General features: G+C 45.5%; 1 protein-coding gene across 2 annotated transcripts in view; it reads right to left on the minus strand.

The window, feature by feature from the left end:
• Positions 1-16,518, minus strand: part of zmiz1a (zinc finger, MIZ-type containing 1a) — an 80,495-nt gene that overhangs the window by 30,122 nt on the left and 33,855 nt on the right. For both annotated transcript variants that reach the window (XM_085369822.1, XM_085369823.1), the window contains one exon: positions 1,377-1,487. In XM_085369822.1, the coding sequence (XP_085225948.1) occupies positions 1,377-1,445 (69 nt within the window). In that variant the 5' untranslated portion in view covers positions 1,446-1,487. The remainder of the gene's footprint in view (positions 1-1,376; positions 1,488-16,518) is intronic.

Genomic DNA, 16,518 nt, shown 5'->3' on the forward strand with positions numbered 1-16,518 from the left:
GCGGAGTGAAACAGCTCAGCTGAGTTTCAGGAGGAGGATGGGGCCTGAGCTGTTCTTGTTGTTGTTTAGGGTTGGATGAGGACAAGAACTGGGAAGCGAGGGAGAGAGAAGAGCAGCTGCAGCAGTGATGGGGCTTTAGCACACCAAGAGACAGACGTCTGACAGACTGTCCTCAGCGAGATGACGGACCGGCGTACTCCTCTTTTTAGGCCAGCAGTGGTTCAGGCTGTTCAGTGCTTACCTGGCTGCATGAAAAAAACACGACACAGAAAAGGGCATAACAGCTTGCTCTGTGCCAGCGGCTTTCCCCAAACCAAAACAACACCCTGCTAGCAGAGCTACCACAAGCTCAGCGCTCAATGACTAGCTCAGAGCCTTTGAAGTCAGGTTTACGACAAGCTCCATTACAGCAAAAGCTGAGGAGTACATAAAACAAACTACAATTAGTGCGTTTATTAAGCCAGACGTGTTAAATCCGCCTATTACAGGCTTATCGGTGACGCCAAGGAAAGTAAGCGAGGGGGATTTTAGACGTGAGCAGTGTCAGTTACTTCAAATTGTATTCACTTGAAATGAGCTGACGTTTCAAAAAACAGAGCCTTTCCAAGATTTGGTGTCGTGCAAAAGAGCCGAGGCGATCTGAGCCTGTTCAGATGGAGGTTATTATGAAAGGTGCGCAGGAGTTTAGGAGGGAACGCGGGAATAAGGGGGTGGAGGTGGGAGGTTCAACAATGGGTAAAGAGAAATTGCAAAAAATCACAAGCTAAGAAGCTCCATCATTCACTGAGTCACTCTAAGGCATGGTGTCATATGGATGTTTTCAGATATAAAGCATCACACCCACGTAGCATAAATGAATATGCCCACAGCCAGCCAGCTAGCCAACCAGTCTATGAGCTCTTGTAGACGATTAATCACAGGCAGAGGCGGTAGCCCTGGGTTATGTCTGTCTGTATATATGTGTGTCTATGAGGAGTCTCCTGAAAGCTGACAGTCAAAGAAGTATTTAAGCAAAACCACAACAAGGGTAGGCAAACGTCAAGAGTCAGGAACGTGAAGTAAGGGAACACAGGACCAGGAGAAGAAGGGAGGGGGGCTGTTATGTTGCTAGTCGCTTTGAAGTCTGTTCCTGTGTTAGCTGCCAGATTTGCCTCCCCCTCTCTCTCTCGCTCTATGACCCTGTGCAACTTGATCTGTGTGACTGGAGCTAATGGCCAGAAAAACTGATGCCCAAATAAGGTGCTGAGGGGAGAAAGTAATGCAGGAAGGATGAGGAAATGTACATTCTTCTGTCTTTGCCTCTAAAAACTGTGTCTGCAAAGGAGTAAAACAAGGAGGAGGAGAGAGGGCTTCTACACACTGCTCTGCATACACACCTGTTTGATGCACTGCAGCCTGTCATTGGTCTGCTGGATGTGCCGGTCCATTGATGGTAACGTGTTCATCTTGACGTCTCTATCGGGACTCCATTAAAGAGCTCTTTTACTCTGTAAAAGAAGAGGATGGGGAGAAGTACAACTGTTACAACAGGTTTCTGTCAGGTCCCCCAGTGCGTGCAGAGTTTGCAGGCTGTAAATTTCAAACAGTAGCTCAAGAAATGTTTCAAACTGAGAAGCCAGCTTGTTTACGCGCTGACTCACTGAAGGGTTTGATCAGCCTCGAGCGCATATTTTTGGCAAATGCACGAAACTGAGATGTCCTGCAGCAGCAGCATTAATGACAAACGGAAACATGATGAAACTGAAAGGAAACTGTTGCAGCTTTTTTGCTAACTATGTGAGAAAAGTCTCACACTGCAAAAGAGAAAAGACAGCTGTTAGCAACCCTCAGAGCTGAAGTTATCATTGTGCCGTGGACAAACAAATCAAACAGAAGATAAGGTTCTTCTTTTTCTCTTTTTCTTTGCAACAACATGAACAATTGCCACCGTGCGTTCACTTTTCTGAGCATCTCAGAGAAATATGCTGAGATTTGGATTAATGGGTATCGTGCTGATTTGCCAGCGAAGCCCCCGTCCCTCACCATCCCTCTGTGTTTATCTCTATCAGTATTGGTCCGCTTCACATTCCTCCACACAAAAGGCCAACAGAGAAACCACAGGTGGGGGTGGAAAGCTGCTCAGCACTGATAAAGGGTCCCCCAAGATCCCCTGCTGCGAGAAACAGAGCGAAAGAACAAACACGATCGAAACACAGTGCTCAGCCTGAGAGTTTTCATCTGTAGCGCTCAGTCTTGTGCACCTATCTTAGAAAGAGCACAGCAATATGCACACACACTCTCTTTTACACACGCGCGCGCACACACTCTCGCTTTGATTAAACGTAAAGGTAAAACTTCAAAGCAACACTTTAAGAATAAGACTGTATTACTAATCCTCCGAGCTTAAGCATTACCAGATTAGAGTTACACAGAGTGCACTTACAAAGTCTTGAACATCACCAATACACTGCTTGCATGAGTAACAAGGAATTCTGGAGCAAATGTTGTGAAATGCCTGGCAGGGAAATGTCTCATCGCGCTGCAGGGTGTGGGCGCTGACTGTCCTGAGGAAACTGCTAAATCCGTAGAGTGCGAGCCACAAAGTCACTCTGACTGTGCAAAACTTGACCCCTAACTTTGTGTGGCCTAATTCTGCCATGCTGCTGTGCCTCCCAGCGTCCAGCAGATGTCTCCCTCTCCTGCTGCTAACCAGCATGTCTCTTTTTATACACTACACCTGGAGTAAGTGGTCCAGAGAGGCCTCCTTTAAGCCCTGACAAGTGCTACAAATCCCCCTTCAGCAAGCAGGCAGCTCCACAGACCGCTAACAGGGCACGCTTCAGCCCAGCGCTGGCCGTCTGACCTTGTGGCTATTGATTAACTGTTTCTCCTCCAGCTCCCCTTCCTGCTGTCCCAACACATCAAGACTAGAAAGAAAAGAGGAGGGCCGGGGGCTTTGGGGTGGAGATAGCTACATATTTTAACCATCTTTCCCTCCTTCCCTCTGTTGCACTTTCACAAGGTCCAACACACACACACACACACCCCTCCCCTCCCCATCAACATACAGCTCTTTTGTTAGTCGATGAAAAGATGGGCCCTGAGGTTCTGAAAGGAAAATGAGGTGGAAATGTGACTGGTTGGCCAGGCTGCGCTCAGTCAGCGGCATTGTAACTGAGACTAGAAGCCAATTCACCTGACTGACCGACCGTCCGCGCTGTCAGACCACCCAGCAGCACACGCCCGTGTAATGTGTTGCGTAACAGATGATGCTCCATTGTAGACGGAGCAGAACATCTCCCAGTTGCCCCACATCCTCACTCCTCCTCCTGTACTTTCAAAACGAAACACGCTAATCTGTTATCTGATCACTGGGAGGGGAAGCTAAATGTTTTACCGCAAAATGTTGAAATCTCTGCTCTCAGTTTTCCACAGATTCACTGATTAGGCTGGAAAAAAAAACCTTATGTGTGTGTCTTAGTGTAGCAGTTGACTTTTTCCCCCCTCCTTTCCAGAGTTATATTTTTCTGTTTTTGGGCAACTTCCATCATTGTTTGAGCATGCACAAGCCACAGACAGACCTGCTTAATCTTTATTGTCTTCCCAACATCTTAATCAGCAACAGTCAGCACTGCTTACCCGAGGTGCAAAGGAAAGCATTACACATCCAATTACGATGTGCATATTACGACCTCTCTACAAAAAAGCAGTGGGAGGATGCTGCTATGAATCAGTGCAGAGTAAGAGCAAAATATAAGCAGTGTTAACATCCAAGGAAGCTTGTGTTCTTTTTTTTTGTTGTTTCCCTCCTTCTCTTTCTGTTTCTGAGCGAAAACGAGCTGGGAGAAACGGGGCAAGAAATAAGCAATCCTAAACAAAAGCGCAGTGATATGAAAGGCCCTGAAGAATGGCAGGAAGAGGGAAAGAAGGGCTAGGCTCGGTGGAGAGAAGAGACGGAGAGAAACAAAAAAAAGAGTGTTGAAATGATCTCTTCATTATCAACAGCAGCAGCACGCACGTGCACAGACACAGCGTACGATCGCTCATAGCGCGAGTGATTTCTCATTTCAGACAAATGACTACCACCTTTGTCAAGTGCAGCGAGCTTTGTGAATGTGATCGGTCGTTACACGGAGGCAGCTGTGCAGGAGCTTGTGACACATCGCAGTGCTATGCATTGCGTGGGAATACATTAGGAGCAGGGTTGGATGATATGGTTGCAATCAGCGCCTTGATAGGTCAATCACAGTATTCTCCAAAATCAATGCGCAAGCAGTGAGATGCTAATGAATGCAAAATTACCTGTGCAGACATCAGCTGACGTTACAAACTAAAACTGTAGAAGCTGTGTGCTGTGCACTGATGAAAGAATGGGCCCCTTTGCTCCCTCGAGGGCCAATCTGACACTCACTTAAATAATCTGTTCACACACACTTAAAAAACAACTAAACGTGCTAAAAGCACATTTAAATATGTTATAGGTTCATAGCGTGCCAGTAATACATAATAATAGGTCCAAAGTTAGCTTTAACTCTGTGGTCACAGAGCATTACTCATAATCCCATATGACTTTTTGATGACTTGCTCATCATCTTTACAAAGGCTGCATTGTTTCTGTCAGTCACTGCAGGTCGGCAGTTGGGTCCTTACAATTCGCTTTTGTACTTTAGACAAAAGGATGTAAATGAGATGACGAATGAAAAGATTCATGTGCAAAATAAACTCTTTGTGGGAGTATAGCAGGACCTTATAATTTATTTTATTAGTTCTTAATTATAGCCTGTTGATAAATAATAGCAATGTAAAATTATCTGCCTTATTGAGGACCCAAACTTCTGCAGCTACGCAAGCTGTAAGTGCAACATGCTGTCGCCGCTTCCTTGAAATTTCTTTAACGGTTTTTAAAGTTGAAGTCGGAAAAGGTTTCACGGTGCCTCGGGACGGGTCTATTTCAAAATAATGAAGGGCTTTTACATAACCACGTGGAAAATTATATACTGCTTTAATGCTGAATCTATGCTGTAGGTGAAGTGCAGAGGGGAGTTCTGAACAATGACAAAAAAAGAGCAATCTGATGAAGTCTGACCAGTGATCAACTTCATTTTGAAAAGGAGAACTCAGTTCTCTGGACTCAGCGGGGGATCTTCACTCCTCCTCTTCATCTTCAGTCATATGGCCACAGATTTTCTTTTCGCTCTCCTCTCCTACAGCCCCCCAAGACATCATTAGAGCCACCCAGCATGCGAGTCCCTTACACCACCTTCCATTTTCCATTCTATCATTTTCTTCTCCCCATCCCTCATAGCTCAACCCTCCTGCCACTCTTCTTTCCTCCCTCACTCCCTCCCTCCCTCCTCCTTCCCGGGGCCCCGTGTGGGAGCTGCCATAACAGGAGGTGGAATGGATTCATTTGCTCTAATGTGGTTTGGGCTGCAGCGTGGCACGGCACAGAGCGACACTTTATCCCAGTGCACTGAGCTTCTCTCCCTCTCTTTCTCTCCCTGTGTGCAGTTCATGTGTTTTCAAACAGGCCAATCAACACCACTCAGCTGTGATGGCCTCTCTTTACCTCTCCCTCCCACAATCTCTGCTCTCAGTATGTCTGTAAAAAAGCCACCAGCCATTTCTCTCTCTCTCACACATACACGTTATTATCTTTAGTGGCAAACTCACAATGCCATACAGCAGCTATTTTCTTTATATTCTCCAGTCCACTCCATTTTGTTGTCAGCTTTCTTCATTTTTTTCTTTACAAACCTCCTTGCATCTTCATATCTTTGTTTTTCTGCCTTGTTTCTGTCTATTTTGTTGACTCCCTGCTAATCCTCTCCTCCGCTAATCTCTACCCTTCTCCTTTTCCCTCTCAGCAAAGCCAACTATTAGTCATATCGCTCCCTCTGGGCTTTATAAAACTCAAACCCTCTACACCATCACAACCACCAGCCTCTATAAAAATGTGAAACGACTTGTCCCAGGGGTGGAAAAAATAAACTCTAAATGTTGCTGTTTGTTTATCTTCTGTTTTAATGTGACAACCACAGGAGCACCGGGCAGCTATGTGACACCCAACACTGCAATGCAAACAGCTGTGATGTGGGGATATGCGAGCGGCTCTGCTGCCGTCTATAAATATGGAGCTTCTGTTGTGGAATATTACAGGTATGCACCACCAGATACCCCCGGGAACAGACGATTATTTCACCACTCTATATGTAAGTTCAAAAACGGAGCACCATGTGCTAAGTGAATGGAGAACTGAATCCTATAATCTTTTAAGTTAATTTTAATTAACACAGTCATGGTGAGGACAGCTGTTACAATTAGTTACCTTTTAAATTTATTTTTAGATTAGATTTATTTTTCTGTTTATAAGGTGAAAAATAACTTTTCATGAGTTGCAGTACTGTGCAAAGGTCTCAAGCCATTTATATATTGATTGGAAAATAGGAAATAGGCACAGCAGTTTATTGAAACACTGGCAAACATACACGGAGATTGAATTTGTACACTTCTAACAGGCTTGAAAGTCAATATTTGTTATGATCACCTTTATTCTTCAACACAACCTGAACTCTTTTAGGTACGATTTCACTCCATAAGACTTTTCTCTCTGCTTCCTGCTTATGAATGACAGCCATCCTTCCACTGAGACCATTTCTGATGAGGCTTCTGTCAACAGTAGATTAATCAACTCAAGGACCAGATGATCTCAGGTCCTGTGTCAAGTCTTTGCTCGATTTGACTTGAAGGTACTTTTTTTTTTTTTTTTAGACCTGCCACTTCTTCTTTTCTCCTCTATTTGTCCAGTTTCCTCAATTTTGTTAAATGCAGAGATATGCCAAGTTTTGAGAATCACCAAAAATAGTGTATTTGGTGTTTTTTTTGTAACAAAATGCCTAGAGAAACAATTTAATTTTTTTCTCAGAAGCTGTGTCTTATATGTAGCCACAACACTGGTTCACCCCTTGAGTTGGGTGCTGTTCTTATGCTTGAATGATTCATCGGTCAGTGTTAAAAATGGTCAGGTACAAGGACCAGCAAATGACCAAAGAAAAACTTTGGAAGACCTTCAGAAAGCCTGGAGGTTTGATACTGTCTTTAAAAAAAAAATCACAAAAAATGACTTCTTGGAAGCCAAAAAAAGACCTCAAGACCTCTGCACAGCACAAAGCACTAAAGCAGTGTCGACAGGTGGTTAAACTTATGATTATTTCAGCTCTACCAGGACAAGTTTAGAAATATAAGTAACACAAAGCCAGTAGTGAGATAATTCTACAAAGCTTTGCTATCTTTAATGTTTTACCACTTTCAGAACCAACTAGGAAAACAAAATATTTAATGAAATGTTCTGTATTAACAATGGGTCAAATATAGTTTTGTCTGTGAAAGATATTCCCCCGCTGAGAGAAATTCACAGATAATTATCCACTGACTTTGTAGTTCCATTCAGCTTTGTGGAGCTTGTGAGCTTCTTAGCTCTCTAACGTTTCAGCCACATCAGAAATCTATTTTCAGGGGAAAAGTTCTGATAAATTCTCTATGCATCACCTGTAAACAAAGAGAAACCTGGAGAGGAGAGTTTCGAGGCTCCCTGGGGAGTTAGTATGCAACAAAATGGCCAAAGACATTTATTTATGAGGAAGATCCAGGTGTTACTAAAGGACAAGATCAGAGAGGCTAAGGACAATTACAGGAGGAAGCTGGAGTGGAAACTCCAGCAGAACAGCATGAGAGAGGTGTGGAGGGGCATGAAGACCATCACTGGATTCAGGCCAACCAACAGCAGGGGAGCTGAGGGAGGTGAGAATAGAGCCGACGAGTTGAATCTGTTTTTCAATAGATTCGACACCACAGTGTCTGCTCCCACCCCCACAACCTCACCTGCAGTCAGCCTGGAATCCAGAGCCACACCACTGTGCCAGCCTCTCTCTTCACATGTTGCCTCCTGTGAGATTCCTGACACCCCTCCCCTACCCATCACCTTCACTCAATACCAGGTTGAGATGCAACCTGGTATTCGTCTCCTCCTGAAGGCCCGCAACACTGCCTTTAGGTCAGGAGATGCACACGCCTACAGTACAGCCAGGGCTAATCTAAAGAAGGGCATCAAAAAAGCCAAACACCATTACAAAAAGAAGGTAGAAGAACACTTCTCCAACTCCAACCCCCGACGCATGTGGCAAGGACTCCAGACCATCACAGACTACAGGACCACCAAACCCTCCCCCGCATCCTCTGATGTCTCCTTCCTCAACGAGCTCAACAACTTTTATGCTCGTTTTGAGCGAGGGAACCCCACAACCACAACCAAAGCAGACATGACGCCAGACCACCAACCTATGACTCTCTCCCCCACCGATGTAGGAGCGGTGCTGAGCAGGATCAATGTCCACAAGGCTGCAGGCCCTGATGGCATCCCCGGGCGTGTTCTCAGAGCGTGTTCTGGGGAGCTTGCAGGAGTGCTCACAGACATATTCAATCTGTCCTTGGCCCACGCTGTGGTACCGGCCTGCTTCAAATCCACCTCCATCGTCCCGATACCCAAAAACTCCAACCCATCTTGCCTCAATGATTACCGCCCAGTAGCACTCACCCCCATCATCACTAAGTGCTTAGAGCGACTGGTCCTAGCACACTTCAAATCCTGTCTCCCCCCCACCCTGGACCCCCACCAATTCGCATACCGCCGGAACAGGAGCACAGAGGATGCAGTCTCCATCGCAATGCACTCTGTCCTCTCACACCTGGACAACAACAACACCTACGCCAGAATGCTGTTTATAGACTTCAGTTCAGCATTCAATACAATCCACCCCTCACAACTCATCAGGAAACTGACAGACCTGGGCATCAGTTCCCTCATCTGCAAATGGTTACTGGACTTCCTGACCAACCGCCCCCAACATGTCCGGCTGGATAACCGCTGCTCATCTACCATCACAATGAACACCGGTGTACCACAAGGCTGTGTGATGAGCCCTTTCCTCTACTCCCTCTTCACCCACGACTGCAGACCTGCTGATGGTTCCAACACCATCATTAAGTTTGCAGATGACACCACGGTGATTGGCCTCATCAGTGACAACGATGAGGCCGCCTACAGGGAGGAGGTGGATCGTCTGGCTGAGTGGTGCGACACAAACAACCTGCTGCTTAACACCGAGAAGACCAAGGAGCTCATCGTGGACTACAGGAGGAATGCTGACCCACATCCACCCATCCACATTAAGGGGACGGCTGTGGAGCGTGTGAGCAGCTTCAAGTTCCTGGGAGTTCACATCTCCGAGGATCTCACCTGGACGACCAACTGCTCCAAGCTGGTCAAGAAGGCTCACCAGCGCCTCTTCTTCTTGAGGACTCTGAGGAAGAACCACCTGTCCTCAGACATCCTGGTGAACTTCTATCGCTGCACCATCGAGAGCATCCTGACCAACTGTATAACAGTCTGGTACGGGAACTGCTCTGCCTCAGACCGGAAGGCGTTACAGAGGGTCGTGGAAACTGCCCAGCGCATCGCCGGAGCACCACTTCCTGCCATAAAAGACATCTACAGGAAGCGGTGTCTGAAAAGGGCTGGGAAAATCATCAAAGACCCCAGTCACCCATCACATGGACTCTTCACCCTCCTGCCCTCTGGGAGGCGCCACAGGAGCCTCCGGACTAAGACCACCAGGTACCGGAACAGCTTCTTCCCCACAGCTGTCAGACTCCTGAACTCTGCCTCCTGACATCTGACCCACGTTAAACTCATGGACTGAACATACACACCCCCACAATGGACAACTGTACCCTCAAACACAATAATAACATGGACTGAACCACCACTCACAACCACTAGCACTTTATATAGCCTCTGTAGAAACTATCTACACCCTCACTTATCTTAACTGCACTACTGTATAGCTCTGTGTAAATAATCATTCTGTACATTCGATAATCTTTAATCCTACAACTGTTTACAACTTGCATAGTTCCCATTTCTGTATAGCTGTATATCCCAGATTCTGTAAAGTTATTTATTTCATATTCTGTATAGTTTTTCATATTTATATCCTGTTCATATCCTGTACATAGCTTGTACTCACTACAGCCTGTACATACTTATAGTTATAGAATATTCACAACATACTTCATACCGTGTACATTATAACATACCATAATAGACCCATTTCTGTAATATACTCACATATCTATATTATTGCTAATATATATTGTAATATATCTATATCACTAAAGCACTTCTGGATGGATGCAAACTGCATTTCGTTGCCCTGTACCTGTGCATGTGCAATGACAATAAAGTTGAATTCTATTCTATTCTATTCTAAATGAGGAGACTTCACTCAGGCAAGTCTGCTGGACCAGACGGAGTGAGTCCCCTTGTCCTCAAGACCTGTGCCCCCCAGCTGTGTGGAGTCTTTCATAAACTGTTTATGCTGAGTCTGAGTCTGCAGAGGGTCCCGGTAATGTGGAAGACATCATGCCTCGTCCCTGTACCAAAGACGCCTCGTCCCAGTGGCCCCCAGGATTACAGGCCCGTGGCACTGACCTCCCACATCATGAAGACCCTGGAAAGGCTCATCCTGGACCAGCTGCGACCCATAGTAAGACCACATCTGGATCCCCTTCAGTTCGCTTATCAGCCTCGTCTCGGAACAGAGGACGCCATCATCTACCTGCTCAATCGTGTCTACACCCATCTGGACCAGCCGGCGAGCACTGTGAGGGTCATGTTTTTTGACTTTTCCAGTGCTTTCAACACCATCAGGCCGACCCTCCTGGGTGATAAGTTAGCAGCGATGCAGGTGGATGCTTCTCTGGTGTCCTGGATTGTTGATTACCTGACAGGAAGACCACAATATGTACGTCTCCCACAGTGTGTGTCTGACAAGGTGATTAGCAACACAGGGGCACCACAGGGGACTGTCCTCTCCCCCTTCCTCTTCACCCTCTACACCACAGACTTCAGCCACTGCACAGAGACCTGCCATCTTCAGAAGTTTTCTGATGACTCTGCGGTGGTTGGATGCATCAGCAGGGATGATGAGACAGAGTACCGGGCTGTGGTCGACTCCTTTGTCACGTGGTGTGAGCAGAATCATCTGCAGCTCAACGTGGCAAAGACCAAGGAACTGATCGTGGACTTCAGGAAGACCAGGAAACACTTGACCCCTGTTTCAATCCAGGGGGTCAGTGTTGACATTGTGGAGGACTATAAATACCTTGGAGTACACATTGACAATAAACTGGACTGGGCTAAAAACACCACAGCACTTTACAGGAAGGGCCAGAGTCGTCTCTATTTTTTGAGGCGACTGAGGTCCTTCAGCATCTGCCAGAAAATGCTGAGGATTTTCTATGAGTCTGTTGTGGCCAGTGCGATCCTCTATGCTGTTGCATGCTGGGGGAGCAGGCTGAGGGTCGCAGATGCCAACAGACTTAATAAACTGATCCGTAAGGCCAGCAATGTTGTGGGGATGGAGCTGGACTCCCTCAAGGTGGTGTCGGAGAGGCGGATGCTGTCCAAGATAAAGACAATGTTGGATAACACCTCCCACCCACTCCATGACATGTTGGTCAGTCACAGGAGCTCGTTCAGTGAGAGACTGAGATTACCGAAAAGCACCACTGAACGACACAGGAAATCATTCCTGCCTGTGGCCATCTCCCTGTACAACGCATCCACTTAACACACTGTTTGCTGCTACAGCTACACATGTTTCTTTTCCAAATATTTATTTATAAGTGACTTATGTATGTATGTATGTATGTATATATATGTATATATTGTACTATTCTTAGTTAGCGTATTGTCTGTCTTGTCTTAATGTTGGTTTAAAATGGAGCACTGTAACAAAAAATAATTTCCCCCAGGGATCAATAAAGTATTCTGATTCTGATTCTGATTTGCACATGCTCTCCGTGTGCTGCATGTGCAAATAAAAGTATGTTTTGTCATACTTGCGCTTGCGCTTTGACAGCATTACAGTGGACAAATCCTGGGTTGCAAGTTGAGCTCTACCACCTGATAACTATAAAGCTAAATGCTCAATTACACCTAATCCCATATTTTAACATAATAGCACAACATTATTATCCAGGTCCAGCTAGGTTTACATTTGTATTGTCTATACTGGAATAATAAGGAAAGGCCATTTATCTAACCATGAGATACAAAAATCAGGTCATCCATGAGCAGAACAGAGCTTTGAGCATCACATGATGAATGAATGAACTCCTTATTCCATACAATGTTCCAGTTCCAGTTCCTGAGGACTAAAAATACCAACTGGGGGAGATTGTATGTCCTGGCTGCCACATATGATTTTCCACTGTCACCAAAGGCGAGATTCTATCACTAGAGATGCAAAAGAGACGAAGCAATTGAGCATATGTGTGTGTGTATGTGTAACATTATGACAGTGTGTGTAGCCTTCAGGACTTCAGAGGCGAGTCTGAAGTTTATTAAGTGGGATAATGGAAGTTTAGTATGTTTTTAGGAATGTGTGAGAGGAGAGGAGAGGAGAGGAGAGGAGAGGAGAGGAGAGGAGAGGAGAGTGATTGACAGTGCAGTCTGACAGGCTTGTGTAAAGCTAACCTTATGGGCCTGACTCCAGCAGAGCTGTTAGCTCACACACTGCCCCCTGTGGCGGCTGAATGGGTAAACTGACAAATTCCATGTCCAGCACTGGCAAACTGCTGACCCAAATGCAATTAAACAACATCCACCAGGGTGAGTGTAACACATCAGTGTACGGTAGCATATGAATGCGCATGTGATATGTCTGTGTGAGGAGAGAGTGATGAAGTGTGTGCAGGAAGGAGAAACAGAGAGACAGGGGCAGAGGGTGAGACTTACAAAGAGTGAGTGTGATTCAATCTGCTCACTAAGCCATGAAATGGTATTGGTGTCATTAGGGAGAGCAAAAATATATCTGTGCCAGCCTGCCCTCCACTCCCCTTGTCTCAGACACTCCAAATGCACAATCTTACAAAAAAAAGCTCGCAGTCCAACCTCTTTGCACATAGTGGAACAAAATGCCCCACTGTGCTCCAGCTTCTGCTGAACATCCTTTGTTTATCCCTGTGGGCAAAGCCTTTAAACCATAAATAATATTTTTTAAATCTCCGGAAGTTAAACTATAAACATGTGGACTAACCTTTGCATGTAATTTTACATTCTAACCCATACCCACGTTGCCTTTGTATTTATTAATTTATTTTAAACACAATATGATGCTATTTTGACAAAAGAGTAATGCTAGGTCTGGCTAGCTAGCTGGCTAGGTGTGTTAGCCCTGTGCTAAGACTGGCAACCTATTCCAGGGGTACCCCCTCCCACCTATAACTAGCATATGCTCCAGCCCAACAACAACTCTGATTTTGATAAGTGGAAAAAACAGAAAGCTCGATAATATTTTTATTAATATAATTTTAGCTAGTAAAAAAAAGGCTTAAAAATTTACTTACCAGAGCGTACTTAAAGCTTCTTTTACTAGCATATTGCCAAAGAAGACATAAGTCTTTATAGTCTTTATACAAACAGGGGTGTTATAGATAAAACATTACCTAGCTTTATGGGAGGGCGGTGGTTAACAAAATTGTGCATTTTAAACAAAAAAAAATTCTAACACGGGAGCCCCCTTGCGGACATTCAAGGAACTGTAGTTTTTGCCACCTTTACAAGTGCAAATTTTTTCAGCTCCAAAATAAAACCACAGTAATAACAGTACAGTACAGAGTACCAAGTACTCCCTTTCTCATTCAGTTACCACAAATCATTAACATTACTAATTACTAAAGGTCCTGTCTTCATCAAAAGCCTTTTTTTAGGTAAAAAGGCATTTTTTTTACCTTTAGGTATTTTGTGAAAATACCTATAAAAAAAAAAAAAGAAAGAAAGAAAAGAAAAATTGGCAATTATTGGTCACTGAAGTTCACATGCCTTCATCAGATTACAGGTACTATAATTTATAATGACTTGTTCTTGGCATGTGTTGCTGCTATCCAGCAATAAATAAACAGCTAAGATATTCTAATGTTAATCTAAAAAAGCTACAGAATCCTTATTGATTTTCCGACTGCCGTGTCTATAGCCGAGCATTGCCTGGAGTCGGCACAGAATAAAGGACTTGTTCAAGGACACTCAAACAAGACTTGATGTTTACCAGTACATGCACCAGGGCCTCCCATACGAGAACAGTGTGTATCAGAGATGCAACAAACCCAAACAAATCACTTTTTCAAGCTCTGAGTGAAATCCTTTGACAGAGGATTTTTACAGAGACCGCTAAATAACCTTAGAGATAGCGAGACCTGCCTGCACGGGTAGATGGGAGAGCGCATTCATCTTGTTCTTTGAAAGTTTGCTCACTGCCGTGCGAGAGCGAGAGGAGCAAACAACACAAAACATCTGCTCGCTGTGAAAATGAAACAGCCTAATGGTGTACACAGAGCACCAGTTTCATTCACTGAAGGGACAATCCACACAGGTATTATTTGGCACAATGAGCGCAAAAAAAAAAAAAAAAACAGCACTGAAAGGCTAATGTGCTTCACTGCAGCATTTACAAAACACTCTTTCGGAGCTACAAAGCACTCCAACCGCGGTGTGCGTGTGTTTATTTGTCATCTCAAGTCCATCACATCAGCTTATCTTCACGCATGCATGTGTGCGTAACATGTGGTGATGTGTGACATAGCGGGCACGCTCATAAGCAAACGGCACCAAACCTCGAGAGGCTTTAAATGTGTGTACATTTTTTCCTATGAAAGAATCATATTCTGCTGTGACTTCGCTTGTGAGATTCAAGGTATATGTAGAAAGAGCTCAGGAGGACGCGACAAATGGATGGGAAGAAAGGGGGAGACGGAAAACACTCACACAACATATTACATGGAGCGGGAGGCAGGGTGAGGCAAGCAGGGAGAGAAGGGGGGGGGCTTGAAGAGCAGCAGAGAGAGAGAGGGAGATGGCGAGAGGTCATCCTTGGGTAATTTGTTTTGGTCCTCTCAGAGCGCAGACACACAGGGAGCAGGTAAACCAATTACAGTGTGACATGAATCACTAAGACCTACAGGCAGCCACACAGCTGGCCAGCCAGAGCAGCCAAACAGTCGACCGAGAGCGCGCTTGTCTCTTTCTCTAAGTGCTGGTCAATCACAAGCCGCAGCCCTCGTCCCTCCCTTTGACCACGACTGCACATCTGGAGGGAACCGATGAGAGAAAAAGACAAACATAATTTCCCCCATGCGCTGAGAAATCCCGCGAAGCTCCCGGGACTCTATCGCCAATGGATCTGGATGCTTTTGTGAAGAAAAATACCCTACCCCAGCCACATGACTGACACCCCCCCCCCCCCCCCCCCCCCCGAAAACGCAATGCATCACGGACAACAGCGGAGAGGCATTTACCAAAAGTGATGATGGCTTCATCTGCAATAAATAAATCTATCTGACAGTCCTTTGGTTTCTCAGTTCCGTCCCATTTTTGAACCGCAAACAATAACGATAATGATACTGTTCCTTTGAAGAGGTTGTATGTCAAATCCTAATGGATGTTAAAGCCAATCCAAATACCCCAGGGGGAAGTATTTACACGACAAAGACTTAAGCTTTTACTTTAATTTCCTTAATCACCCGACGGCTGCCAAAATGATGTTGTGTCAGGCCTCAGTCATATCTACGCCAGTGGCTATAAAACAGAGGAGCAACTTGAATAAACAATCATCTAGGTCTCCTTCTCTAATCCTCGAGCTGATGCTAAACTGACAGTCGCATCAGGAAAAGCCACCCAGCATCAGAAAAGGGAAGAGAATGAAGTTGACAAGGAGAGGGATTGGACTGGATTAGATATCGCCTTGGCACTTGGTTTTATTTGATGTGGCCTTGGTGCATGTTGTAGATTCAGACGGGGTAAATATTTGATGAAGGGCGTTGGTGTTGGGCTTGCTGCTGCCAGGGGCTGTTCTCAGGGAGCAACTAATAAAGACGCCGGCGAGCAGGTTGTCGATCACCAGCGGGGGCGCCGGCTGAGTTGAAGTGGCAGGAGACTGTAATCTCAACCCGACGGTTACCCGCTCCTCGAATATGAGCCCCCTTTTTTCTCTCGACTGTGCATGCGCTCCCATGCGCAGACACACACTGTGGCACGCACCAGCGGGGCTGTGGCGAGGTTTCCTAAGTTTTTAAATCTTACCATCTTGCTGCCCCCTTGAAATTAATAAGGGCCTCCGAGCTGCTCTCCCAGAGCCACTAACTGGCCATTTGCACTGTCTGGCTCCTCTCACAAACCCTCCCCTCCTTTCCTCGGTCTTCTCTCCATCACACCCGCTGCTCTCTTTCCTCCTCTCTGTCTTTAACCCCACAATTTCCTATTTTCCTTCCCTCCATCTCTATTGTCTTCCTTTGATCTCCACCCTCTTCATCTCTCCTCTCTTCCCACCAAACCTCCTCCCCTCTCCTGACTCCTTGTTTCCTCCACCCCTCCCTCCCTCCACCTCCTCCTCCTCTTTTTTCCTCTCTCTCTCTTTCTCCATT

This window comes from Diplotaxodon limnothrissa, linkage group LG13 (assembly GCF_057381915.1).
Source record: "Diplotaxodon limnothrissa isolate DT_005_m linkage group LG13, D_limnothrissa_male_GT1.1, whole genome shotgun sequence".
NCBI classification, from domain to species: domain Eukaryota; kingdom Metazoa; phylum Chordata; class Actinopteri; order Cichliformes; family Cichlidae; genus Diplotaxodon; species Diplotaxodon limnothrissa.